This window comes from Helianthus annuus, chromosome 2 (assembly GCF_002127325.2).
Source record: "Helianthus annuus cultivar XRQ/B chromosome 2, HanXRQr2.0-SUNRISE, whole genome shotgun sequence".
Taxonomy (NCBI): domain Eukaryota; kingdom Viridiplantae; phylum Streptophyta; class Magnoliopsida; order Asterales; family Asteraceae; genus Helianthus; species Helianthus annuus.
Genome location: NC_035434.2, coordinates 111,387,057 through 111,413,839, shown reverse-complemented (window position 1 = coordinate 111,413,839; position 26,783 = coordinate 111,387,057). Strand labels below are relative to the sequence as shown.

Genomic DNA, 26,783 nt, shown 5'->3' with positions numbered 1-26,783 from the left:
ATTCACCGGTACCCACTGCTTCTCCTCCTTCCATGAAACCTTCTCCCCATCCACAAACCGAGCAAGCACAATAAACAACTTATACGAACCTATCCAGACATCTTTTAATTCCTTCTCTAGACCCAACGGATCTTTAACATTCCTAAAAGAAACGAAACCAAACCTTTTACCAAGTTTATCGTATTTTCTCGCTATATACGTGCCATTAATGTCTCCAAATCCTTTGAGAATTGCATAAAGATTCGACGAAGCACAACACCCCGGAAGATTGGACACAAAAAACTTTGTTACCGCAACACCATTATTCTTCGAACCATCATCTTGTCCTGGTCTCCTTCCCTTCTTCGAAGGAACATCATACCATGTATTGATCTTGAACCTCTCCCTGCCCGCCATAAAGAAATCGAAAGCCTGTTCGCCTTTGTCGCCTCCTAAGTTTTCGGAGAACTAGGGTTTGTTTTTTTGAATGGAATGTTTGCAAACCACATGATCATTACGTATGATCTTAGTAAGGATAAACTCATAATCGTGTAAAATTCTTTAGATTACACTGAAATAGAAAAATACCAAAAATAAAATTATTAATTATGTCCAACATTTTTTATGATATTTTCTATGTTTTTATTATTATTATTATTATTATTATTATTATTATTATTATTATTATTATTATTATCAAAAACGACAAAGGCAACAAAATTCCAAAAAATGAAATTAAATCCTCAGCAAGTCAATAATTCAAGATATTTTCTCCTTCCTATTAATTAACTACATCTACATTCCCCCAGAGGGGAATAGTTATGTTTTCTTATTGGCAATTGATGGCGGCAATCAATAAGCAGCTTTTTCTTTTTTTTTCTTTTTTTTAATTTAGTATATAATAGTTATAATTACGATTTTGACCCCAGTTAAAAATAATATTTTGATTTTGTCCCTACTTAAAATTACAATTTTGCTCTCAATTAAAAATTATGATTTTGCCCACAGTTCAAAATAAAATTATGGCTTTTTCCCCCGCTATGGTCCTGCCATATCATGATTTTACCCTGAGTTTAAAATTATGATTTCGCTCCGGTTCAAAATAAAATTTTGCTCCGCAGCGTAAAATTACGATTTTGCCCTCAGTTAAAAATTACGATTTTCCCCATCAAAATAAAAATATGGTTTTGCCCTTAGTTCAAAATATGATTTTGCCTCCATTTCAAAATTACGATCTTACCCCAGTTCAAAATTGCAATCTTGCTATCGTTTTTTTTTTTTTTTTTTGACAAAACTATGGTAGTGTTTTATTTTACTCCGTTGAGTCAGTGTAGTTTTTTTTCGTGCCAAACAGCTGCCTAACACTCGCTAATTGGTCCTAACAAATTATTGTTTTGCCCCCAGCTCTAAATTACATGGTTGCCATCGTTTTAGTTTTTTTTTTTGTCAAAACTATGGTAGTGTTTTGATTTAATTGGTTGAATCGATATATCTTTTTTTTAGATCGTGTTATAAGTAACATGATTTTAGATATTATTAGACTAAAAAATATTTAGTTTAACGCCCCCCAACACTAACGCTCCCCAACACGGCCACGCATAACACTAGTTTAAATGTACAAATTCCATTCCTGAAAAAAAAAAACAAGAAAAAGCCCAGTCTAAAAGACCCAGAAACAATATTAGAAATCATCAATAAAAGCATTAAAGAAAAACCAACTTATACACAATACATACAACCTATAGAAATCATCAATAAAAGCATTCTCATTCTCGACATATACAAAAGGAAATGAGGGGAATAGTGCCACACAGCTGTGTGACACTCCCTTATTGGACCACCGGTTTTATTATTTTATATTCGCTTTAAAATTACGATTTCGTACTCAATTTAAAATAAAAATATGTTTTCGCCCCCACTTCAAAATAATGTTACGTTTTTGTCCCCCGCTTAAAATTACGCTTTTGCCCTCGGTTCAAAATTATAATTTTTTCCCCAGATTACAACTACAATTTTGGCCCCGGTTCAAAATAAATTTTTGCTTTTGCCCAAACTAAAAATTACGATTTTGCATTTTCGCCCCTTTCAAAAATTATGATTTCGCCTTAAGTTTAAAATTATGTTTTTGATTGGTTCAAAATAAAAGTATGCTTTTGCCCCCCCAATTCAAATTACGATTTTGCCATCATTTCAAAATTTTGATTTTGCCCGAGTTCAAATTAAAAATATAGTTTTGTCCCCAGCTTAAAATTACGATTTTATCCTTAGTGCATAGTTATATTACGATTTTGTCTCCGGTTCAAATTTATAGTATTGCCATCACTTTAACTTTTGGCAAATTACGATTTTACCCAACTCAATAAATACAACTTTGCCCTCACTTTAAATTACAGTATTGCTATCGTTTTAGTTTTTTTAGCAAAACTATAAAAGTGTTTTTTTAATTGGTTGACTGGATTTAATTTTTTTCCATGTCAAGGAGCTGCCTAACACTCGCTCATTAATCCTGACAAACTACAGTTTTGCCCTGAGCTCATAACTACGGTCTTGTCATCGTTTTAGTTTTTTTTCCTAACAAAACTATAATAGTGTTTTTTTAATTGATTGAGAATTATTCGGTCATCGTCCCGCAACGCGGGCGGGGCATCAACTAGTTAATAAAGAAAAACCAACTTATACACAATACATACAACCTATAGATACACAGAGAGAGAAACAAACCCACCCCCAAAGGCAAAAATCATTCCTTTTGAAGATCTTGATCGACAAAAACGGTGTGTGTGTAAACTACAACTGGGTTTGCCATTGTTACCGGTAAAGAATCAAGATTTTTTACAAATATGCAAAAGAAAAGATGGAGGAAGTTAGGGTTCTTAAGGCGAGTGCTAACGTGCGCCATAGCTTTGATCTCTTTGGTGGCTTTGTTTTCTGCTCATTTGCATCTCTTCTTCCCTCCTTCACGTGTTTCCATGCTTCCTGATCCTTATAAGCTCCCTACGGTGATCATCTTTAACTGTTTTTATTTATTATTATTATTTTTTTTAATATAGGTATTGATTCTTGATTGGTGTAACTAGGGTTTAAGTGTTTTTTTTTTTTTTTTAAATCCTAATTTGTTAGATTGATTTACTGTTCTTGAAATGTTATTGTTTGTTTGTTGTTTAAGCTAATATTAAAGATTTGTTTTGCTAAAAGTTTTTTGATTTTTTTGGGTAACATTTGATTATGGTTCCTCTTTTTTAAACCAAGATTGCTGTTTAAAAGTTTAGTCATTGTAAAAGTTGCTAATTTGGGCAGATCATTGTTGACAGTAACTTTATTATAAAGATTTATTTATGGGTTTTTGGTTGATTCTATATGTGAAGCATTTGTTACTCTGGATGGGAATTTTTAGGGGTTTTGTGAATTTTGTTTTGTTTGTTGATTTTTTTTTGTGATTATTTCTCAAATTTCAGATGGAACCATCACCAATACTGGTTGATTTTTTCTTCTTTAATGGGAGACTAGGCGAGTAGGAGGCGATCGCTAGTTTGATCCTTGAACTGAATGGGTTTTACCTCACCGCACTGTCGTGCCTTTGGGCGAGTGTTCACGGGCTTCTGTCCTAGGTGAGGGTTTTCCCCAGTTCGGAGACGAGTGTATCCCGATGTGGTGAATTTCGCCAGTAGCCCATTTGGAGGATTCGTTGGCCGTTCAAAAAAAAAAAAATCTAATTTGTTAGGCTAGTTTATTGTTCTTGAAATGTGATCGTTTGTCTGATGTCTAAATCGATATTAAAAGATTTATTTCACAAAAAAGTTTTGGGATTTTTTTGGGAACTATTTGATGAGGTTTCTCTTTTTTAAACCAAGGTTGAAGGAGTCATGCTTGCAAAGCTTTGTTGCTTAAAACCTTAGTCACTATAAAAGTTGCTAGCTTTATTACAACGATTTATGCGTTTTTAGTTGATTCTCTCTGCTAAGCATATGTTAGTTTAAATGGAACTTTTTTGTTTCGGTTTTGGGAACTTGTGTAATTAATATGCGAATTGAAAAGTTCAATTTAATTTGTGGGTTCTTTTTGCAGTTTGAATTGAGCATGTGATTGTTAGTTTTAGATGTCAAAGTAAAAATGTCTGATTGGTTTGTGGCAATATGAAATTAGATACAGAATGCTTTTCTTTTTGTCTGTGAGCTCCGCTCGAGTTTAACCGAGATTTTCACTGACGTTGAGTAATTTAATTTTGTAGCAACACGAAATTCAATACCAAAAGTTGAGCAGAGAGCGAAGCTGGATTCAACCCCATTTGTCAAAAGCTCCTCTCCCTGCTCTCAAGGTTAATGCAATTCACTATTCACTCAATATTTCTACAACTTCCATTTTCTCATTAATTTTACCATTTAAATTTAGCCTACAAATCCGATCAATCTTTCATCTACCATTTAAAAAGGGTATCATTGTTGCAAAAATGTCAGAAAAAAACACTATATTTTGCGAGAAAGAACAGTTTTGGAAGGGCAAATTTTCAATGTACAACGGCATAACTTCACATTTATGGTTCGTTTCTAATTTGATCACTCGGTTTTCAAATCTTGTTGGTATTTTGATAAAAGTTATATTTTGAGTGGTCTATATAATGGTGGTATTACTATTCGGTTGGTTAATGGTTTTAGTAATGATTTTTAAAGTCTAGTAACCAAATTAAGGACGAGGTGATAGAGCGTTGCTATTTGTTTGCATTTTGCCGTTCTAAAAAAGTTGTTTCCATTTTGCATTTTGTAAAAGTCTTTCGATCTTAAGAATTAGCAAAGTGTAGTGTGTACTTGTATTGATACAAATGTAGTCATGCATCTTTCATGTTTTCACTCTTTTAGACTTGACAGTTGGATGGTGCTCCTAACCGCTCGTTGGAATCCAACAAATTGTGGAAGCCTCCACCCAACCGCGACTTTACCCCTTGTGTTGACCCAACTTCATCCTATTTAGGTTAGCACCTCTTTAATCTTTCCTATAGATAATTATTAAAAAAAATCATAATAATCAACTTTTTTTTTTATATATATTTGTGACCTCAGCTCCACAAGAATCTCGAGGTTACTTGCTTGTTCATACAAACGGTGGCCTCAATCAAATGCGTGCCGGGGTACATTAAGCAATAATTTATTTTGGATATTATTTTCCATGTTAAAAAAAAAATCCGGCTTATTTTATTATTATATTTTTTTTACAGATATGTGATATGGTAGCTGTTGCTCGTATTATAAATGCTACTCTGGTAGTGCCAGAGCTCGATAAACGGTCGTTTTGGCAAGATACAAGGTTCCGTTTCTCAAAATTATGAAAAAAAGGATTATTTAAGTTTTTTGGTTTTGAATACTTAAAAAAGGTTTAAGTTTATTTGAAATGCAGCAACTTCTCTGATGTATTCGATGAAGATTATTTCATTACCGCATTGGCTAATGATGTAAAAATAATCAGAAAACTTCCGAAAGAACTAATGACCGCTACGAGAGCTGTTAAGCACTTTAGAAGCTGGTCAGGTATTGATTACTATGAGCAAGAGATTGCAAGCTTGTGGGATGATTATCAGGTAAACCTATTCGATTTATTGCGACTAATAATTCTTGCAAAAATTTAAATGTAATTTTGTTTTGTCCAAATTTGCTGAATTTTAGTATATTTAATTTCTATTTTAATTTTTGCAAGACGGATGATATGTTTTGAAACAGACGATTGTAAATCACTCATGACGATGCAGAAAAATAATTGTCATATTTCGTTTTTTGAGTGTCGAATCTATATTTCCCAAATTCATGATTGTTCAAATTTTTTTACAACATTCAAGTATTCAACCTTTTTTCCAATATGTAACGGTTATTGTGTTTCTTGTAGTTATTGACTTCTCACCCAAAATTGAATATATTTCTTTTCAGATTCAAAATGAATGTAAGAAACCACTAAACTAATCTTTTAATCCCTCTTTATAGGTTATTCGTGCAGCAAAATCGGATTCAAGATTAGCCAACAATAACCTTCCTCCTGATATTCAGAAATTACGTTGTCGTGCATGTTATGAAGCCCTCCGTTTCTCCCCTCGTATAGAAGCAATGGGAAAAGTATATTATTTAATTTAAATTAAATTACGGGCATGTTTTAGTATATTTTGAATTTTTGATTAATTAATTTCTTTACAGTTGTTAGTGGACCGAATGAGGTCGTATGGTCCTTACATTGCTTTGCATTTGAGGTATGAAAAAGACATGCTTGCTTTTAGTGGATGCACACATGATTTGTCCATTGAAGAAGCTAATGAACTTACGGCTATTAGGTAACATATATTATCACAATGAATGCTTTTAGCATTAAATATAATAATTAATCTTTATTATGCTCATGTTTATTTTGTTTTTTTAAAGAGAAAATACGTCTTATTGGAAAGTGAAAGATATTGATTCCACTGAACAAAGAGCAAAAGGGTATTGTCCATTAACTCCAAAAGAAGTTGGAATATTCCTTCGGGCACTTGGATTTCCACCTACAACTCCTATATATATTGCTGCTGGTGAAATATACGGTGGAGATTCCCGTATGGCTGATATCACCTCGATTTTCCCCATTTTAATGAAAAAGGTGTGTATCTTTTGACTTCTTTCTTTATCTTACTATTTAAAAGATAGTGATATTCTGCTTGAAAACTTTGAAATTAAAAAAAAGGTTGTGGTGCATCTAATAGACTTGTAATCACATTTTCAATTATTGCCACTCGATGAGATGGGGCCCACCAAACGAAAACGTGAAATGACCAAATTAGGAACTAGTCATTGAGTTGATTTTGACTCGTTTTCTTCTCTTGCTATTTGAAGATAGTGTTAAAAGTTCGAGTCTTGAAATTAAAGAGATTGTGGTGAATCTTATTAAATTTTAGAGTTAATTGCCCGGATGGTCCCCGTGATTTCACGTTTAGTCCCCACTTTTTGGAAATAGCAGATATGCTCCCTATGGTTTGTCATTTTGTTACTCGGATAGTCCCCTGACATTTACTTAGGGGACTATCCGAGTAACAAAATGACAAACCATAGGGAGCATACCTGCTATTTCCAAACTAACTGACATCTACTCAGGGGACTATCCGAGTAACAAAATAACTAACCATAGGGAGCATACCTGCTATTTTTAGAAGGTGGGGACTAAACGTGAAAAAACGTGAAACCACAAGGACCATCCAGGCAATTAACTCTAAATTCTAATTATTTAGTTTGCCCCTTAATGTGTAGACAAATCCAGAACTTTTAAGTAAACTAGACTTGCAGTAACATTTACGCTTCTTTCGAATCGATGTGACGGGACCCACAAAATGAAAGCTTTAAATGACCAAATTAGGATCCAGTCACTGAATTGACTTCTTTCTTTGACTTTGATTTCTTTCTTTCCATAAAGATAGTGGTATTCTTGTTAAAAGTTTGAATCTTGAACTCAGGGAAGAGATTTTGGTGCATCTATTTAAGTAAATCATACTTGCAATCACATTTAGGTATTCTTGTGATTCGATGTGATGGGACCCACAAGATGAAAACACAAAATGACCATATTAGGATCTTATTTACTGTCTCTAATTAGGCTAAATTGCACTTTTCGTCCTTTATGTTTCAATGTTCCGACAAGCGCTGCTTTAAAAATTACACTGTATGTCCTTTATGTTTGCAATCATTGACCGGCCGTGTCCTTTCAACTAAACTCAGTTAACTTTTTATGTTAAAACCCCTCAAGTACACATCACGTGAGGGTATTCTCGTCCTTTTACCCCCTAAATTTTGTGAATCGAGGGAGAGGATACCCTCTTATTGCAGATTTTAGGAGGTAAAAAGACTAGAATACACCCATGTGATGTGCACGTGAGGGGTTTTAACATAGAAAGTTAACTGGGTTTAGTTGAAAGGACACGGCCCGTTAATGATTGCAAACATAAAGGACATACAGTGTAATTTTTAAAGTTAAAGGACAACGCCTGTCGAAACATTGAAACATAAAAGACGAAAAGTGCAATTTAGCCCTCAAATTATGTATGGCATAAAAAATCTTTTGCTTTATTTTCTAAGGAAAAATTGGCGACAGTTGAAGAACTTGATCCTTTCATCAACCATGCATCTCAAATGGCTGCGTTAGACTACATTGTATCTGTGGAAAGTGACATTTTTATCCCTTCGTATTCTGGGAATATGGCAAGGGCTGTCGAGGGCCATAGACGCTTTTTGGGACACCGAAAAACTATTTCTCCTGACAGGCAAGTAACTTTTATTTCCATTTTTTAAACAGTTATGGTTAATATTTAACGAAAAACCAATAATTTGGTTTATTTTTAAAATATTGATGTATTTGACCTGATTCCATATATCGTTGTTTTGCTGTCATTTGCGGATATTTTGGGTATTTGACTTGTGAAATCTTTATTGGTCTTTACTCGTTACTTATTTATATGATCTAGTGATATTTATATTTTCTTTCCCTTACGTTCAACAGAAAACTCCTTGTTCGAATTTTTGACAAAATCGCTAATGGCACAATGAAAGAAGGCAAGAAGCTTTCAAGTCGGATAATTGAAATGCACAAAAGACGGTATGCTTCTTGTCTCTTGTTGATAATCGTTGTTGATTATGTGATTCAGTTTAAGGTCGTATTCGGGTCCACCTATCTAACCCATTCAGTTGAACTATTTATGACCCGTCAACCCGTATTTAGAACCTGTTTATGACCTGTTAACACATTTACAACTTATATTTAGAACCTGTAAACTTGTTGAGATAAATGAGTTTTGGTGCGGTGGTTGCAGGCAAGGTTCACCAAGGAAGAGAAAGGGCCCAATCACGGGGACAAAAGGAACCGACAGGTTCCGTTCAGAAGAAGCATTTTACGTGAACCCGTTGCCCGATTGCTTATGTCAAAAGGAATCAACAGAGAATGAAAATAGCACCACCGCTGTCATCAGATAGATCCCGTAAACGGCTTGTTCTGAAGCACGCAGAAGCTGCTGACATGGCGACCGCGTTTCCAGGTATTATCTGGGAAGATAGATAGGTTTTAGATGAAAGATCTGGTTTAATAGCATTTGATTTTGGTGGGATATACTTTATAGAGTTAGTTCTTTAAAGAGTAGTAGTAGTATTTTGTGTATTCAATCTGTTCTTGTTCACAGCAATAAAATAGAGAAATAGAAAGTTTAGTTTAGATGTTACATCTTTCTTATTCTCTACATGTTTATTAATGATTGTACATCTAAAATAAATGATTTTAAACATTAATTGGATGGTTAGGATAACGGGTGTGGAGGACGGTAGTCCCGTGAGGATGATCTGCCACGTGCGTCCACGTCAGGTGTGGGGGATGAGCCTAAATGGATGGGTCTATGGTGTGGGGATGAGCCCCTTTATATATTCATATGTAGTGGAGAGTTCAAATGAGAAGAAATTTTTTGTAAGAAGAATTTTCAACCAATAAAAATGCTTTATTTTACTTCATTTAATATAAGTATTTAATGTTAGTATAAGGGTACATTGGTAAATCTACATAGGTCATTAATAATTTGTAACTTATCTTCAAAATGTATATTTTTCAAAAAAAAATAAAAATAAAATAAAATAAAAGAATTTAAAGTGTAGGATAAATTACGAGTTGTGTAGGATAAATTTCAACGTGTATGATGAATTTCGAAATATGTAGGTTAACTTTTGATGTGTGTAGGCAAAAAAAAGTTAGTGTGGATGATAATAGTATTTATGACTAATTAATTAGTTAAAAATGATAATAAATAAGATAAGTGAAAAAAACTATTTAATGTTTTACAAAATTATCCTTTGTTTTTTTTATTCCGAGTTAAATTTTCTTGTCAAATGAATCTTCCCCTATGTATGTATGTATGTATGTATGTATATTTGTATGTGTGTGTGTTGGATAAAGAACTGCGGGACGTTGGGCACGGCTTGGGGGGATGAAGACGACGCGATGCAACACAAGTGTAGCCGGCCCTCGACGCGGCTCACCGTCCCGGGGACGAGCACCACACCCATTATTATTATATATATTAAAACATACTTGTGATGAACAGTACCCAATTATTATTATTATAATATAATATATACTTTTGATTATTACATTATTTTATTACTTAATTGATTCACCTAATTTAGGCCAAATCAAATTACGATTTTGTCCCCGTTTTAAAATAACGATTTTGTCATCAGTTTAAAATTACGTTTTTACCTCCAGTTCAAAATAAAATTATGCTTTTTATCCCCGTTTAAAGTTACAGTTTCGCTATTAGTTTTGTTTTGTGCCTCCCAGCTAAATTACTATTTTTCCCTCAATTTAAATTTACATTTTTGTCATCGCTTTTGTTTGCTTTCCCAGTAAAATTACGATTTTGCCCCCAGTGTATAACTACAGACACAAGATTGGGGAATAGTGTCAGGAAGCTGCATGACACTCCCTCATTGGCCCAAATTTACGATTTTATCCTTGCTTTAAAATTACAATTTTGCTATCAGTTCAAAATTACTTTTTACCCCCAGTTCAAAATAAAATTATGCTTTTGCCCCAAACTAAAAATTACCATTTTGCCCTCGATTCAAAATTACGATTTTGATCTGTAGAAATTTACAGTTTTGCCATTAGTTTTGTTTTTCCCCACCTAGCCAAATTACAATTTTGCCCTCAATCTAAATTTACATTTTTGCCATCGTTTTCCTTTTCTTTCCCAGTCAAATTACGATTTGGACCCCAGTGTAAAATTACAGTCATGCGATCGCTTTAGTTTTTTTTTTTTTTTTTTTTTTTTTTTTTTTTTGTTTTTGACAAAACTATAGTAGTGCTTTGTTTTAAGTGTTTGACTCGGTGTAATATTTATTTTTCCACCAGTTTAAAATTTTTGTTTTTCTATCGTTTTTGTTTTTATTATGCAAAAGTATGAGAGTGTTTTAATTTAATTGGTTGACTCAATGTAATTTTTATTGAGATCGTGTTATGAGTAGTATGTACAAGTAATCGAAACACAGACGAACATGTTATGAGAGAGAAATATTCGGTTTAGTGCCCCGCAACGCGAGCGGGGCAAAATCTAGTTAGCTTTATTAACCAGAATAATCGTTGTTAGGTTAAAAATAATTTAAACTTATTGGTTTAAATACAAAGCCATTTCCTTCTCTAAAAACATTTTATCCAAATGTTAGAGCAGCTTCAACGCTGCGTCCGGACCAGGTGAAGCGGACGAGGTGATGATGGAGGGGGTGATGTGGAGTGGTTTGGTAGGTGTTTGGTCCGCTCAAGCGGACTCGTCCAGGAGAGAATGGTGGGCCCCTCTGGTGGGGTTTAGGTTGAATAAAAAAAAGCCAATTCTTCTATGTTTTTTAATAAAAAAGGAATTCTTATGTTTAAAAAAATAAATAAAAAATTAAGCCTAATAAAATTATACATAAAATATATGTGATAATACAATTTACAAAAAAATTATATAAACCTAATTAAACTATTACATAAACCTAATTATAATACTACACACCTAATTTTAATATTACACAAACCTAATTAAACAACTACACAAATTTAGTTAAACACATAAAAGTCCTAATACATCTAATCCCATTCAAATAGGTTGGTCTCTAAAGATGACACACTACGATTTACTACTACAACTGTCTGACTGCGATTACTATCACGATTGTCCGACCTCCCATCTTGACGACTATGTCCGAAGTCATGAAATGACGGATGTGGTTCATCGTCCAATCTAAATACATATTCCTTACTCGGGTCGGTTTTGTACCCTTTAGCCCAGCTGTGTTGGATGGAGGTTTGTGGGTGGAGGGTAGGGTAGACGACTACAGGTGGAGGGTTTGCGGGTGTAGGGTTTGAGTTGAAGTTTGTTTGACCCTCCCCAATTTGTAGACGACCACAAACCGGTTTTATAGTATCCATCCGACGAAATTGGAACATACATCTATGGATAATAATATCTAAAGTTGTTTTAGATCTATTTTACATCTGAGGTACCAAAAAAACGAACATTCATAAGATAAGAAACTTCACTAAATATATAACACAAATTTTATTTAAAATTTAGCAAGCAAGATAAAACACGAAATATTACTTAAGAACATGGAGTTGCGGAAACCAGTATGGGACACTTCTTGTGAACAGTAAGGCCATTGGTCTCACTCATGTCCAAACCTTCTTCACCTACCGACGCCAAATCAAACTTATACACCAAATTAGCCAAAACAAACTCGTTAACAACCATTGAAAATTGAATACCAGGACACCCACGTCGTCCAACACCAAATTGTATCAACTCGAAATGAAACCCTTTGTACGTAATCGACATGACTTTTCAAGAACCTCTCCGGTATCTCCTCGGGTTCTTCCCAAATTGAAGGATCTCTTGCTTTTGCCCATGCATTAATTAACACTTGAGTGCCCGATTGGATGTCTTATCCGTTTAGTTTGATGTCTTTAATCGATTCACGAGGAATTAGAAGTGGAAGTGGGGTGTGAAGTTGTAAGGTTTCTTTGAAGACGACTTTTAGGTAAGGCATTTTGTGCAGGTCATCTTCATTGATCAGTGATCTTGCTTGGCCAATTTTATTAGAAGAAGAATGATAAGCTAGATCCTATATTAGTTTAGTTATAATACATAGTTTTATTATAGATTATGTAATGGGTTATTATTATTATTATTATTATAGATAGCGACGGTTATGTTTCACAAACCGTCATGTATCTATGTATTTGATGTACAAACATTACATTTACCAATTCTATTCAAGAACATTTTACTCATTCTCTTCCAATTCAAAACCCTAAACAGACGATATCAATCCCAACAAAGTGGTATCAGAGCCACTACGATCTACGTTTACAAATTCTTTATATCTATTCAGTAATCTTATAATCTAACAATCCCGAAAGCACCAAACATGACGACAAATGGAGGCATTCAAACCCAGATTCCAAAATTACTGGGACAAAACTATTATCACTAGCATATACAAATGAAAGTTTTGTTGGAATCACAAGATTTATGGACAATTGTGGAAGAAGGATACAATGAACTTGCGTCTGGGGCATCAGAGAGTGATCAAAACGCTCATAAAGAAAAGATCAAGAGGGACAAGAAGGCACTGCACATTATCTTTCAGGCGGTTAATGAAATGGTTTTCGAACGAATCGCTACATGCAAAACCTCTAAAGAAGCATGGGATGTCTTGCACAAGGCATATAGAGGCGAACAAAGATTGAAAATGGTAAAACTTCAAACCCTAAGATGTGAATTTGATGCCTTAAGAATGAAAGAGAATGCATCGATAGAAGATTTTATTAATAGAACAACGATTATAGTAAACCAATTACGGTTAAATGAAGAAAGCATAACAGAACAACGTATAGTATAAAAATTCTCAGAAGTTTGACGCGTAAATATGAATCAGTAGTTGTTGCCATCGAAGAATCTAAGGATTTAAACACAATATCCACCGAAGAACTACTTGGTATTCTTCAGTCACATGAATTAAGTCACATGAATTAAGACTGAAACAATACGATGATGCACCGATGGAACAAGCCTTTCAAGTACAAAGTAACAATTATGAGCGGTCAAAACAGTCCACATCAGAAAACGTAGGAAGAGGACGAGGCAGAGGAAGAGGAAGGTTCAATGGACAAATATGGTGCTACAATTGTCAAAAACTGGGATATACGACATGATTCTGTCAAAGAAAAGATGAAAGTGAAAAAACTGGAAATGCTCTCATGCATGAAGACGAAGCAGATGAAAGGAACGATGATATAATGTTTATGATATTTAATGTGGAAGAAGTAACAAAGAATGATTGCTGGTATTTAGACAGTGGATGTAGCAATCACATGACTGGAGATAAGAGTTTGTTTATCATTCTAAACGAATCTGAAAGAAAAGAGGTACGAATAGGGGATAATAAAAGACTCGAAGTGTTGGGGTTTGGCGGCGTTGCAATTAAGGTTGGAGGATCTGAAAAACGAGTACCTAATGTGTTTTATGTAGAAGGCTTGAAACATAATTTGTTAAGCGTTGGACAACTGGTTCAAAAGGGGTATGAGAAAATTCAGCAATCAAGAATGTGTAATTAAGGATCCAGTGGGAGAATGTATAGGCACAGTCAAAATGACTAGAAACAAGATGTTTCCACTAAATCTTAATCATGATATAACGCCACGAGTTTGCAGTATGATAACACAAGATTCATCTGTATTATGGCATCGTCGATATGGACACTTAAACCTCGACACACTGTATGATATGGAAAGAAACGAGATTGTCAAAGGATTACCTAAAATCCCTAAGCAACAACAAGAAGTATGTGAAGGATGCATTTTCGGCAAGCATGCTAGAAAACCATTACCAAAGCAGGCGACGTGGCATGCAAGTAAACCTCTACAACTCATTCATTCAGATGTCTGTGGTTCTATGAGGACTCTATCCATTGGAGGTTGTAGATATTTTATTACATTCATAGATGATTTTTCAAGAAAAACATGGGTACATTTCTTAAAGTTCAAATCAGAGGCTTTGAGTTATTTCAAAACTTTCAAAAGATTTGTTGAAAAGCAAACTAATCACAAGATAAAGAGCATACGCACAGATAGAGGGGGTGAGTACTGCAGCCGTGAGTTTCAAGATTTTCTCAAAGAAAATGGGATTCACCATCAACTTACCACAAGTTATGCCCCCCCCCAACAAAATGGATTAGCCGAACGAAAAAATAGAACGCTCATGGAATTAAGTAGGAGTATGCTGAAGATGAAGAATCTATCAAATTCCTTCTGGGTTGAGGCAGTAGCATGTGCAGCTTCTCTGTTAAATCGAGCCATCACCAAAAGTGTACCAAACATAACACCCGAAGAAGCATGGAGTGGAAAGAAACCAAGTGTAGGACACCTTAAAGTGTTCGGTTGCATCGCGCATGCTCACATCCCAAAACAACATCGTATCAAGCTGGATGACAAAACAGAAATAACCATTTTTGTTGGCTATAGTGAGAATAGCAAGGCTTACAAGCTGTATAATCCAGTAACAAACAAAATCATTATCAGCAGAGATGTTGTGTTTGATGAAAGTCAAATGTGGAAAGGAAACAATGCATATGAACAAGCACCGTATATTCAATTGAATGACACAAACGAAGATACTCAAGAGAGGTCTATGGCTGATCAAAACAACACAACAACATCTGAAGGAAACAATCAATCAAGTGATGTAGTAGTAGAAATGAATACCGATAACCAAGGAGATGCAGAATCATCATCCTCATCGGAGAATGAGGAAATAAGGACAAAAAGTATTACAGATGTGTATTAAGAGTCACAAGCTTTTACAAAGGCACAACTTGATGAACTATATGAAAGAAATCAAGCCATGTACAACAATGTTGCAAATTTTGTTCTTTATGCCGATGCTGACCCTACTGCATATAGTGAAGCATGCAAAGACACAAAGTGGAGAGAAGCGATGGACAGAGAAATTGAATCAATACAAAAAAATGAAACCTGGGAATTAGTAGATCCTCCAAAAGGTCAAAAGCATATTGGAGTGAAGTGGATACTCAAAACAAAGTATGATGAACATGGAAATATAAGCAAATATAAAGCACGTTTGGTAGCAAAAGGGTACAAACAAAAATATGGGATTGATTATCAAGATGTCTTTGCTCCAGTGATTAGATTCGACACCGTTAGACTTGTATTAGCTCTGGCTGCTCACTACGGGTGGCACTTACATCAAATGGATGTGAAGACGGCTTTCTTGAACGGAAAATTAAATGAACAAGTATATACAGAACACCTAGAAGGATATATCGTAAAAGGAGAAGAACATAAGATATGTCATCTCAAAACGGCATTATATGGTTTAAAGCAGGCCCCAAGGGCATGATATAGTAGAATAGACGGGTATTTCAAATCACATGGTTACGAGAAATGTGTATATGAACATATGTTGTTCATTAAAAATCTTAAAAACACAAAGATTATAATCTGTTTGTACGTGGATGATCTCATTATAGCTAGTGATTCATTAGACATGATCAAGCAGTTGAAAGATTCAATGAAAACAGAACTTGAGATGACGGATCTGGGAACCTTGCATTATTTTCTAGGGATGGAAGTTAATTATAATGATGGGAACATTACATTATCACAACAAAAATATGAAAGAAATCTGATAGACAAGTTTAAGATGGGAAACTGTAATGCCATCTCAACTCCAATGGAATATAGACTGCGGTTGTCAAAAGAAGATCCAGAAGATGAAGTAGATCAGAATTTATATAGAAGCTTAGTTGGATGTATTATGTATCTAACAAACACCAGGCCGGATATTATGTTCACAGTTAGTAAGATAAGTCATTTCATGGAAAGACCAAAGAAAAGTCACTGGGAAGCTGGGAAAAGGATTCGAAGATATGTAAAAGGAACATTAAATCATGGAATATGATCGGAGTGTCGCGCTCCGGTCAAAGATAATATTTATATACCCAAATTACCCTTAAAAAATAGCTAGTGGTAGTAAGGGGTCGAACCAAGAAGAGTATGTGGTTTGTGAATGGACTTGGTTGATTTTTAATGGTTGTCACAATTTATGAAGCTTGCTAGATTATTTTTGTGGTTTTTGTTTGATTGAAAAGATGTTGAATAAACTTAGCAAAGTTAATTGGATTGATTAACTACTAAAAATTAACAATTGCAAGAAACTTGATTAATAAAGCAAGATGGAATAACAAGGTTCACTCCCGGTTTTGAAAAATGCAAGACTTAGGGTTACTACGCGTTTTAATTTGATTTACTCAAATTAGTTCATTAACGGGTTAACAATCACAAAGCTTAGGTGCCAATCGTTATCAACGTCATCGACAACGGACCACGATGCACTTCGTTACCTTGGACTAGCAAATCCTATCAAAAGACAAGGCATAAATACGTGTATTCATTTCACAAAGTCAAATTTAATCATTCACTCGACAATTCGTAAATTCAATACAAACGTAGGACAATTGTCTAAAGATTCAAATGCAATTCAAGTTGTCACAAACCAAACATCAACACATAGTAAAACCTAAATCTTACATAAGTCTACACCGGGGTGAAACCTCCTAGAAATTAGCCGCGCATGATCGAAAGAACTTGATCACTAGATGTTGGAAGCTTGATCTTGATCATCTTGAAGTTTGGAGAATGACGGAATGGTGATGAGGGTTTGATAATGGTGGAGTTGAATGGATGGTGGAATGGTTAGGGTTTGAGAAATGGAGATGATGATGAATTGGATGTTGGTATCGAATGATTCGGATGATGGAAGGTTTAAGAGATAGATTGGAAGCGATGATGGTGAAGATATTAGGCTCCAAGAACAAGTTTCAAACTTAAAAAACAAGTGTAACCCCCGTTTCTTGGTCAAAATTGATGTTATAACTCGTCTCCAATAACCCAAAACTAAATTTTCGCGAACCAAAGCAGTGAGGGGCGTCGTCGACGCCCACCTTGGGCGTCAGCGACGGTGTGTGGAAGTGCAAAAATCACCAGACGGCTTAAACGACTGTTTACGGACTAAATCTGCCAACGGACACTTCTGAGGGGCGTCGCCGACGCCCCCCCTGGGCGTCGCCGATGGTGCCTATAAACCTCACCTTTTGTTTTCTTCATAATTTCTTCGTTTTAGCTCCGTTTTACTCACTGTTTTCGCCCACCTACTCGTAATTCAACCCTATATCATGCCATCTTCCAATATATTCATTATAAATCCATTAACATCCCCCCAAAACACATCCAAACTTCTTGATTAACTCGGTTTTGTTCATTTCACACCCCAGTTGATCCCGTTCGCTCCCGGTGGCCCGTAAAAGCTCCTTAAACCCCGCTAGACCTGCGAAACGCATATCCAATCAAAAGTAGGCTTTTCAAGATTAAAAGCTATGTAAAAACATCAACTTAAGCACAAACGATCACCGGTTTTCGACCACGTATCAGAATAGTGTATTCGAAAGGAAGTAAAGGGAAACTAGTAGGTTTTAGCGATAGTGATTATGTAGGAAATATTGATGATAATAAAAGCACATCTGGATATGTGTTTCACCTAGGTTCAGGTGCTAAAGCATGGTAGTCGATGAAACAAAAAGTAGTGGCACTATCATCGACCGAAGCTGAATATAGTGCTCTATCTATAGTCGGGTGCCAGGCACTATGGCTAAAGGGAATCCTGAATGAACTTCAAATGAACATGGATTGTCTCCCAACAATCTACTGTGATAACAAATCAACTATTTATCTAGCCAAGGATTCAGTCTACCACGGGAAGAGCAAACATATACGAGTAAGGTATCATTTCATTCGTGATCTGATCAAGAATGATGAAGTAGAGATTCGCTTCTGCACGACGAAGGAACAAGTTGCAGATATACTTACTGATGTGTGTGTAGCGTGATATATTTTTAGTTATATTTTAAGCCCTTTTAAAAACTTTTGTCAAGTTTTAAATTTATAAAACACGATATTTTACTAACACTAAACACACATATGGGCAAGTGCACCCATCGTGAGCGTAGTATAGCGTTGGTAAGATACCGAGGTCGTCCAAGGACACAAGAGCTTTTAATACCGGTTTATCCTCAACGTCTAATCAAATCAAAAGTTTAGAAAAAGTTATGAAAATAAAAACAAAAAATGTTGAAAATAAAAATAAAATAAAACAGATAGACAAGATGAATCACTCGGATCCGACTCGCCTTTAGTGTAACCTTTGATGATTTCCGCACTTTTGCACTTTTTAAGAGATTATCTTAGTTATAGTAGTAGGCCCCTCTTTTGAAGGTGACATTACCTTCAACCCAGTAGTTAGAGTCAGCAAGGATACAATCCTAAAGGGTCGGAATATTGAAAGATAATTAATTAAGTTATTAATGCGTAATGTGGTAGGCCCCTCTTTTGAAGGTGACGTTACCATCGGCTCAGTGGTTTGAGTCAGCAGGGATACAATCCCAAGTAGCCGGGTTAATGTATTAATAATAGTTTACATATCAAGGGATCAAGCCATTCGCACCCCCGCCATCCAATACCAGTGGGTATTGAAGGAGGTCCTAGTAAGCTTGACCCAGGTCCTTGTAGGATCTATACACTGAACAAGGCAAGAACCTTACCAAACCATTCCCTTAACCCCCGACCAGGTGATGTCTGTCGTTAGTGACATGCAAAAAACCTATTTAAACTATTAGTATAGAATAAGTAGGGTATCGAACTAAGGGAGGATTGTGGGAAGTGTCGAAATGTTAAATGTTGCTTATCTATTGCGTAAAAGTAAATCTTGATTGCGGATTTGTGAAATTGCTAAAGTAAACGAATTAAATTGAGGTTTTAATCAATAAGAAGAACAATGGTTCCTCCGGAATTCAGATTTCCAGTCAGATTCGATTATGTGTTTTATCATAACACTCACATAGACATAAGTGTTTGACCTAATCAATTGATTGTGATATTCAACGACTAAGTACTCCGATCAATACATAATGGGAGGTTATCAAATGAATATCAATCACAATTACCAACCCTAATCCTGCCTCAAATATATCCCGATTACTAGAACTCTCGGGAATTGAATGATTAAAGATTAAGGATTAAATAAAATGTAATTGTTTATGTTAGGATCTAAGGCTGACATGATTATGTTTGTTTGTACAAAATGAACATTCAGAGAATATAGAATTATGTAAAGTGCAGCGGAAATGAATACAAACTTTGTTAAACACAATCAAAGGAGAATATGGTTTGATAAACGATTGCTTTTTCATGGAGTCGAAAGATTACATTAAAAGAAAAAGATTACAATGCAAGCTTACAGACTAAACTCCCCCTCAGCCTGATACTTCAGAGTTGGTTGCACAGGATGAAAGGATTGAATTGAGGAGAAGAACTCACTCAAAACAAATCAAATGTAACAGTACAGAGTACTGTTATATTTATAGGCAAACCAAACTACTGATGTACTTCAGCTGACGTCACCATGATAGTGACTTCTAACAGCCTAACAACCTATAGACACTGATCTATACAAAACTACTGATGTCTAACAACTGATTGATAGTACAATACAAAACAAGTCTAACACTGTTCACGTTCCACTGTTGTAGCCTAAGCACTGATTACATGAACATCAGTGCTTTCTTCAAAAGGTGATCAGTCTTTGAATGAGCAGTGCTTGGATCTTCAGCAGTACTTAAGAGACAGCAGTAGATAGAGCTCAGCGTTTGCGTTTTAGCAGTCTTTAGTTGTTCCATCAGTGTTTGGTTCATCAGTTGTTCTTCTGAGCAGTGTTTAGAGTGTATCAGCAGATAGATAACCACTGTCAAGGGGAGAGCTTAGTGTAAACATATGCTTATTGTGAATCCACTGTTGTGACCAGGTTTTGGCTTTACATTATCTGTTCCTCTGGTAGGGTTCAATCCCAACAGTTTACAATCAACCAATTAAATCATAGGTGAAAAGCATCGAATGCTTAGATCACCGAGTTAATAAATGTCAAAAACACATAAAGTCACCTAACATACGAAAATCCTCCATCCGGAGGAAACCATGAAGGAATTAGCCGCTCATGCTTGTGAATTGATCTTCAATCTTGATGTTGGAAGGTATGATTGATGATGGAATGATGATTAGATGCTGTGGAATGGTGGGAAAAACTCAAGTGAAACCCTCAAATTCGTCCCTTCAGTCGTGCCTCACAGTTAGAATTAATCATATATCGAAACCCTTATGTTTTAACATATTTTTATTCAATTTTCGTAACCCAGCACCGTAGCTTACACCAGAACAGGCTGAAGCCGTAACCTACTGCTAACAGATTCTTCATAACACTGTTTTCTTCGTAACTTCTTCGTTTAAAGTCTGTTTTCCTCCCCGTTTGCGGCCACATCTTCATAATTCAGCCCTCTATCATACCATATCCCAAGATCTTCAATTCCACTCCAATTATTTTCCTCGAAACACGTCCAATCTTCGTGTTTAACCTACAACACATCAACTTCTCGTAGTTATTCAATTCCAAACATTTAAACACATAAAAACTCATAAAGTTAATCATTTAAACATGTTAAACACCATTCCAAACCCATTCCATCACCAGGTAGCCAACATATCTCTATATAGACCGTAGAGATATGAATGTTGAAAATCTTTTATTTTATATAGATAGTAAAATAATGCCAAGACACTACGGACAAATAATAAGGAAGTTTCACCTTCAACATAAGAAACTAGTTATTAAAGTCATTAATACAAAACCAAATAAAAACTGCGAAAATATTAAAAATCAAAAGTATTACACTAAATGCTTGTCTTCACCAAGTGATGTAAGAGACTTAGGCAAACATGGCCTTTAATTGTCAAGAACTCTTACTATCAATCTTGGATCCCGAGACTACTACACACACTCTAAGATGGATGATGGATGATGGTGGTGGATGTGGGTTGTAGTGGTGGTGGAGTGTGGGTGAAGTGGGAGAGAGGTGGTTTGCCAAGGGATGCCTTTGAAGTGAACCAAGCACCTCTATTTATAGCCTGCATAGAAGCCCGGACACGACCCCGTGTCCATTGGGCACGACCCCATGTCCATCCTCTTTCTCTTTCTTCATTAATTGCAATTTGTCTGTATTAGCTCCACACGCCCCCGTGTCCGCTGGGCATGGCCTCGTGTGCAGAAGCGTATCTGTACTATCAAGATTTGCTTGGATTCTGCGAATCTTAGCGTTGACCACGGCCCGTGTCGAGCTGGGCATGCCCCCGTGCTAGGAATAGAAGCTTCTACAACTTTGTCTTTTCTGTAGACACTTGGCCACGCCCCTGTGTCCGCTGGGCACGGGGCGGTGGTCGGCCTTCTATTCTTTGTTTTTGCTTGGGAAGATGCTGTCGAGGGGTCAGGCATGCCACGTTTATTCCTTTTCTTGTATTTAGGTTAGATTTTGCTGCATATTTGTTCCTTTTATTCATTTACGCTCATTTAGTCCTGAAAATACAAAAGGAAGACAAAATCACACTTTTTCCAACATTAATACTAAAAAAGGGTTAGTTTTATGCCTCAATTGATGTATTTTATATGTTGCATTTTACACACATCACTTAACAAAGCCTTGCAGCCAAAGGATTGCATACGGATAAAGGATTTGCTGCATATTGGTCCAATCTAGCTTACGGGAGGGTATTAGAAGAAGAATTATAAGCTAGATCCTATATTAGTTTAGTTATAATACATAGTTTTATTATAGATTATGTAACATGTTATTATTATTGTAGACAACATAGCGACGATTATGTTTCATAAACCTTCATGTATATACGTATTTGATGTACAAACATTTACATTTACCAATTCTATTCAATTTTACTCATTCTCTTCCAATTCAAAACCCTAAACAAACGATATCAATCCCAACATATTTCAAGTGCCTCTTGTTGCAATTCTTTCATTGCTCGTGGGTGTGTTAATAGTTCGCCGATGGCCCATTCTAGGCTTGTAAACGTAGTGTCAGTTCCACCAGTAAATATGTCCTGCCTGAAATCATGTATCAATTAACTACACACACTATCAGAACCCTCAAGATTTTAACACAGTATGGAGACTGTTAAGAACGTTTGGAGAAAAAGTTTAACCACATAATGGTTCATTATAAAAGATGTTTTTATGGTCATGAATTGATCATAACAACCCTGCTTATAATTCACAGACACACATATGTGCATATGTGTATATCGTTCGAAACCAACAGAAATACATATAACCATGATAATAGCCTTGATCATATCTCTTTGGAGACGAAAACCCTTCACGTCTTCTCTTTGAAATTCTAACAAGATATCAACAAGATCTTTGCCTTCGACCTTGACATCTTTATTGTTTACATGTTCATCGATAACACTCTCAAGAAACTCATCAAATTCATTAGCAACTTTATCAGCTTTTCGCTCTAATCCACTCAATCTATCCACCCACTTTAGCGATGAAATATAACTCCCAACACTAAAACTCCCCAACAACTCCATAGTCCTTTCTAATAAGTACTTAAACTCTCTATCTTCATAAGTCCTTCCCAAGGCCACCTTACAAACTACATTATTTGTAAGTGAAATAAGGAACTCGCTCAAATTAATAGCGGATCCATTGGCCCTTTGAATCTTTTCCATCATAAGTGACATCTCTTCATCTCGCACATGTTGATATGAATACACCCTTTTATTGCTTAAAAGATGGAGTACGGCTATGCTCTTCACCTGCCTCCAATACTCTCCATAATTGAAAAAGCAATGTCTTTGCATCATAAAATAGTTTATTAGGGATTTTTTTTTGCGGTCTGTTTGAAAATATTAAATCATGGGTCTTCATGATCTCTTTAGCTGCATTAACGGAGGAGGCTACAAGTTTCGGAACTGTACCAAGATGAATCATCATGAGTGGGCCATAGGACTGAGCCATGGCCTGAAGGGCACGGTGGGGGCTTGAGCCTAGTTGGTGAAGGTTTCCAATTAATGGTAACTTTGGTGGAGATGGTGGTAGGTTGTTACGGGATTTTGAAGAAGAAAAAATTGTATTAAAAAGAAGTAAAGCAAGAATGCAAGAAAGATAAGGAAAAAGAATAGCTTGCAAGGTCAACAACATTTTGTTTGATGGTGTTCTTGGTAAATCTTGTGTGGTTGTATATCATATATATAGGACAATGGCTGTCTAATACCAGATTTTTAAAATATCCTTTTTTTAACACCTATAACATAATAAGACATTTTTTATAACTAAACTAGTTTCATGGCCTGCCAGTTGTAAGACCCAAACATGTTTTAACCATAAAGACGCAGCGGAAATACGGGCCTTAAAATTTCTTTCTTTATTAACGTTTTGACATACTTGAAATTCCATTTTAAAATAACTCTTTTACAATAAATACATTCTTCGTTCTCATTTATGAAATAAAACACAACTTATGTTTACTAAATTACATAATCACACATTCCCATATAATCTATCTTATGACTCGATCTTCGACTACTTACACCTCGTGATAATGATGCGTGATTCTGTAAAACCTGCATTCACCACATACATTCACATCATTAGTATTTGGTGACATTATAAATAATCTAAGATTCATAATTATAGGATCACGTAGCGTTCTATCCTCATATACATTCCATTCGGTTATCTTTCTGAATTCACGCATTTCATCTCAGTGTTTAACCTTCAATGAGTCAACAATAATGTACCTGCATTTCATTTCATTCTCAAAGGCAACCCGGTTAGCATCGTTAATACTCATATATATTTACACCATACATACATACAAGTCTCACTCATTCGAATGCATATGGTTCAATAACACGCATACATATTATCTAAACCAACTATTTCAAGTATAATAAATTCTACTTCATACACCTACCCCTCTATCCAAACTCTTACATAAAACTTACATTCTCACATATTCATACTAACAATTCTTAGTCACAAACTACTATACATATAAGTCTCATACATACCAACCTACGCGTATACTCATTCTATTCGTGTTTACTAATGGGTTTCAACTACTAACATACAATTAATCTATTCATACATTCCTACATATTTATTTCGTTCCCACACATACTTGCATACACACCCCATTCTTACCCGTACATCATAAATACTCTTTAATGAGTTTCGGGTACATTCCGGGAGTTTAAAAATGATTTCTATAACCATCCGTACCTCACAAAACTATATGGTAAGGTTTGGGTACATTATGGAAGTTTAATGGGGCTTGGGAATGGGTATGCAGGGTCCGGAATCGAAGAAAAACGAAGAAACGGGGCTGCTGGCGTCGGCTGGCGCGTAGACAACAACTTAGGGCGTGCAGCACCGATGTCGGATTTCATTCTTTTTGACATTTCGACCCCCGTTCGCACATCCTGAACTTCCCAAAATGTAAAATAACATTATTTCAAGCCCCCAAATCATTCTAACACTTAACCCCAAGTTCCCACAACCAAATCCTATACTTTTATCTTACTTTCTTGATTTTGACCCGTTTGATGTTACCGAGTTGTTTCCGACAAAGTTAACTACTTTTTACCCGCTACAACACTACTTACCTTTATACTAACATTACCTAACATTATTACATGGTTCCCATACCACAACATCCAAAATCCACATCCGACACATTACTTTCCACTTTTTGACCCGTTTAAACTTAACAAGAGTTTTCATTCATAACTAATTCACATATTACCCAATACGACCTTACTTACTTTTGTTCTGTCATTTAGCCTCCGCTTGAGGCGTTAACCTTCCGTTCTTGAGTGCATGCTAATGTAATTCCTATCCTTTCATGTCATCACAATTGATGTGCACAAAATGCAACATATAAATTACATCAATTGTGACATAAAACTAACCCTTTTTGAGTACTAATGTTGGAAAAAGTATGCTTTTGTCTTCCTTTTGTATTTTCAGGATTAAATGAGCTCAAATGAACAAAAGAAGCAAAAAGACAGCTAAATCTAACATAAATGCAAGAAAAGGAACAAAAGTGGCATGCCCGACCTCCCGACAGCATCTTCCCGTGCAAAATAAAGAAGACAGAAGGCTGAACACGCCCCGTGCTCAGTGAGCACGGGGCTGTGCCCAAGTGGCAGCAGAAAAGACAGACTCATAGAAGCTTCTGTTGCCCAACACGGGGCGGTGCCCAGCGGACACGGGGCCGTGCCCGAGCTTCTGTTCAGCCTATAAATATGAGTGTTTGGAGCTCTTGCAACTCATCCCTTGGCACACCACCTCTCTCACACTTCACCCACCACCCACCACCACCATAACACCATCATCCACCACCATCATCCATTGTCCATCATCGAGTGTGTGAGTCGTCTCGGGATCCAAGATTGATCGTAAGAGTTCTTGACAATCAAAGGCCATGTTTGCCTAAGTCTCTTACATCACTTGGTGAAGACAAGTGTTTAGTGTAATACTTTTTATTTTTAATCTTTTGCACTTTTTAATTGGTTTTGTATTAATGACTTTAATTACTAGTTTCTTATGTTGAAGGTGATTCTTCCTTATCGTTTGTCCGTGGTGTCTTGGCATTATTTTACTGTCTATATAAAATAAAAGATTTTCACCATTCATATCTCCACGGTCTATATGGAGGTATGTTGGCTACCTGGTCGGGGGTTAAGGGAACGGTTTGGTAAGAGTTTTGCCATTGTTCAGTGTATAGATCCTGCAAAGGACCTGGATCAAATTTAGTAGGACCTCCTTCAATACCCAAAGGTATTGGATGGAGGGGGTCCAAACTCTTTGATCCCCTCATAAGTTAAACTACTATTAAAACTTTAACCCAGCTACTTAGGACTGTATCCCTGCTGACTCAGACTACTTAGCTGAGGGTAACGTCGCCTTCAAAAGAGGAGCCTACCACATTATGCATTAATAACTTAATTAATTATCTTTCAATAATCCGACCCTTTAGGATTGTATCCTTGCTGACTCAAACTACTGGGTTGAGGGTAACGTCACCTTCAAAAGAGGGGCCTACTACAATAACTAAGATAATCTGTTTAATAAGTGCAAAAGTGCGAGAATAATCAAAGGTTACACTACACACGAGTCGGATCCAAGTGATTCATCTTGTCTATCTGTTTTTTTTATTTTACTTTATTTTTCAGCATTTTAGTTAGTTTTATTTTCGTAGTTTAAAAACCTTTTTCTAACTTTTTGATTTGATTAGACGTTGAGGATA

At 35.8% G+C, this 26,783-nt stretch overlaps 1 protein-coding gene and 1 pseudogene across 4 annotated transcripts; one reads left to right on the top strand and one right to left on the bottom strand.

The window, feature by feature from the left end:
• The first annotated feature begins 2,670 nt into the window (after nt 1-2,670).
• On the top strand, nt 2,671-9,470 carry LOC110915549 (O-fucosyltransferase 7). 4 transcript variants are annotated; one of them, XR_004881150.1, is made up of 13 exons: nt 2,671-2,978; nt 4,208-4,294; nt 4,842-4,944; nt 5,034-5,101; nt 5,189-5,277; nt 5,368-5,548; nt 5,946-6,074; nt 6,153-6,286; nt 6,375-6,588; nt 8,055-8,239; nt 8,476-8,571; nt 8,786-9,007; nt 9,267-9,470. XR_004881150.1 is itself a non-coding variant. In XM_022160269.2 (12 exons), exons 1-12 carry the CDS (start codon nt 2,820-2,822, stop codon nt 8,943-8,945), a joined length of 1,605 nt encoding a protein of 534 aa, XP_022015961.1. In that variant the 5' UTR covers nt 2,671-2,819; the 3' UTR covers nt 8,946-9,198. The 4 variants fall into 4 exon arrangements, 3 of the variants coding, with proteins under 3 accessions (XP_022015961.1, XP_022015973.1, XP_022015965.1); XM_022160269.2 differs by lacking the exon at nt 9,267-9,470 and having other exon boundaries at nt 8,786-9,198; XM_022160281.2 differs by lacking the exon at nt 9,267-9,470 and having other exon boundaries at nt 4,833-4,944; nt 8,786-9,198.
• Nucleotides 9,471-12,094: 2,624 nt separating this feature from the next.
• LOC110889712 lies at nt 12,095-23,671 on the bottom strand (annotated as a pseudogene).
• Nucleotides 23,672-26,783: the final 3,112 nt, after the last annotated feature.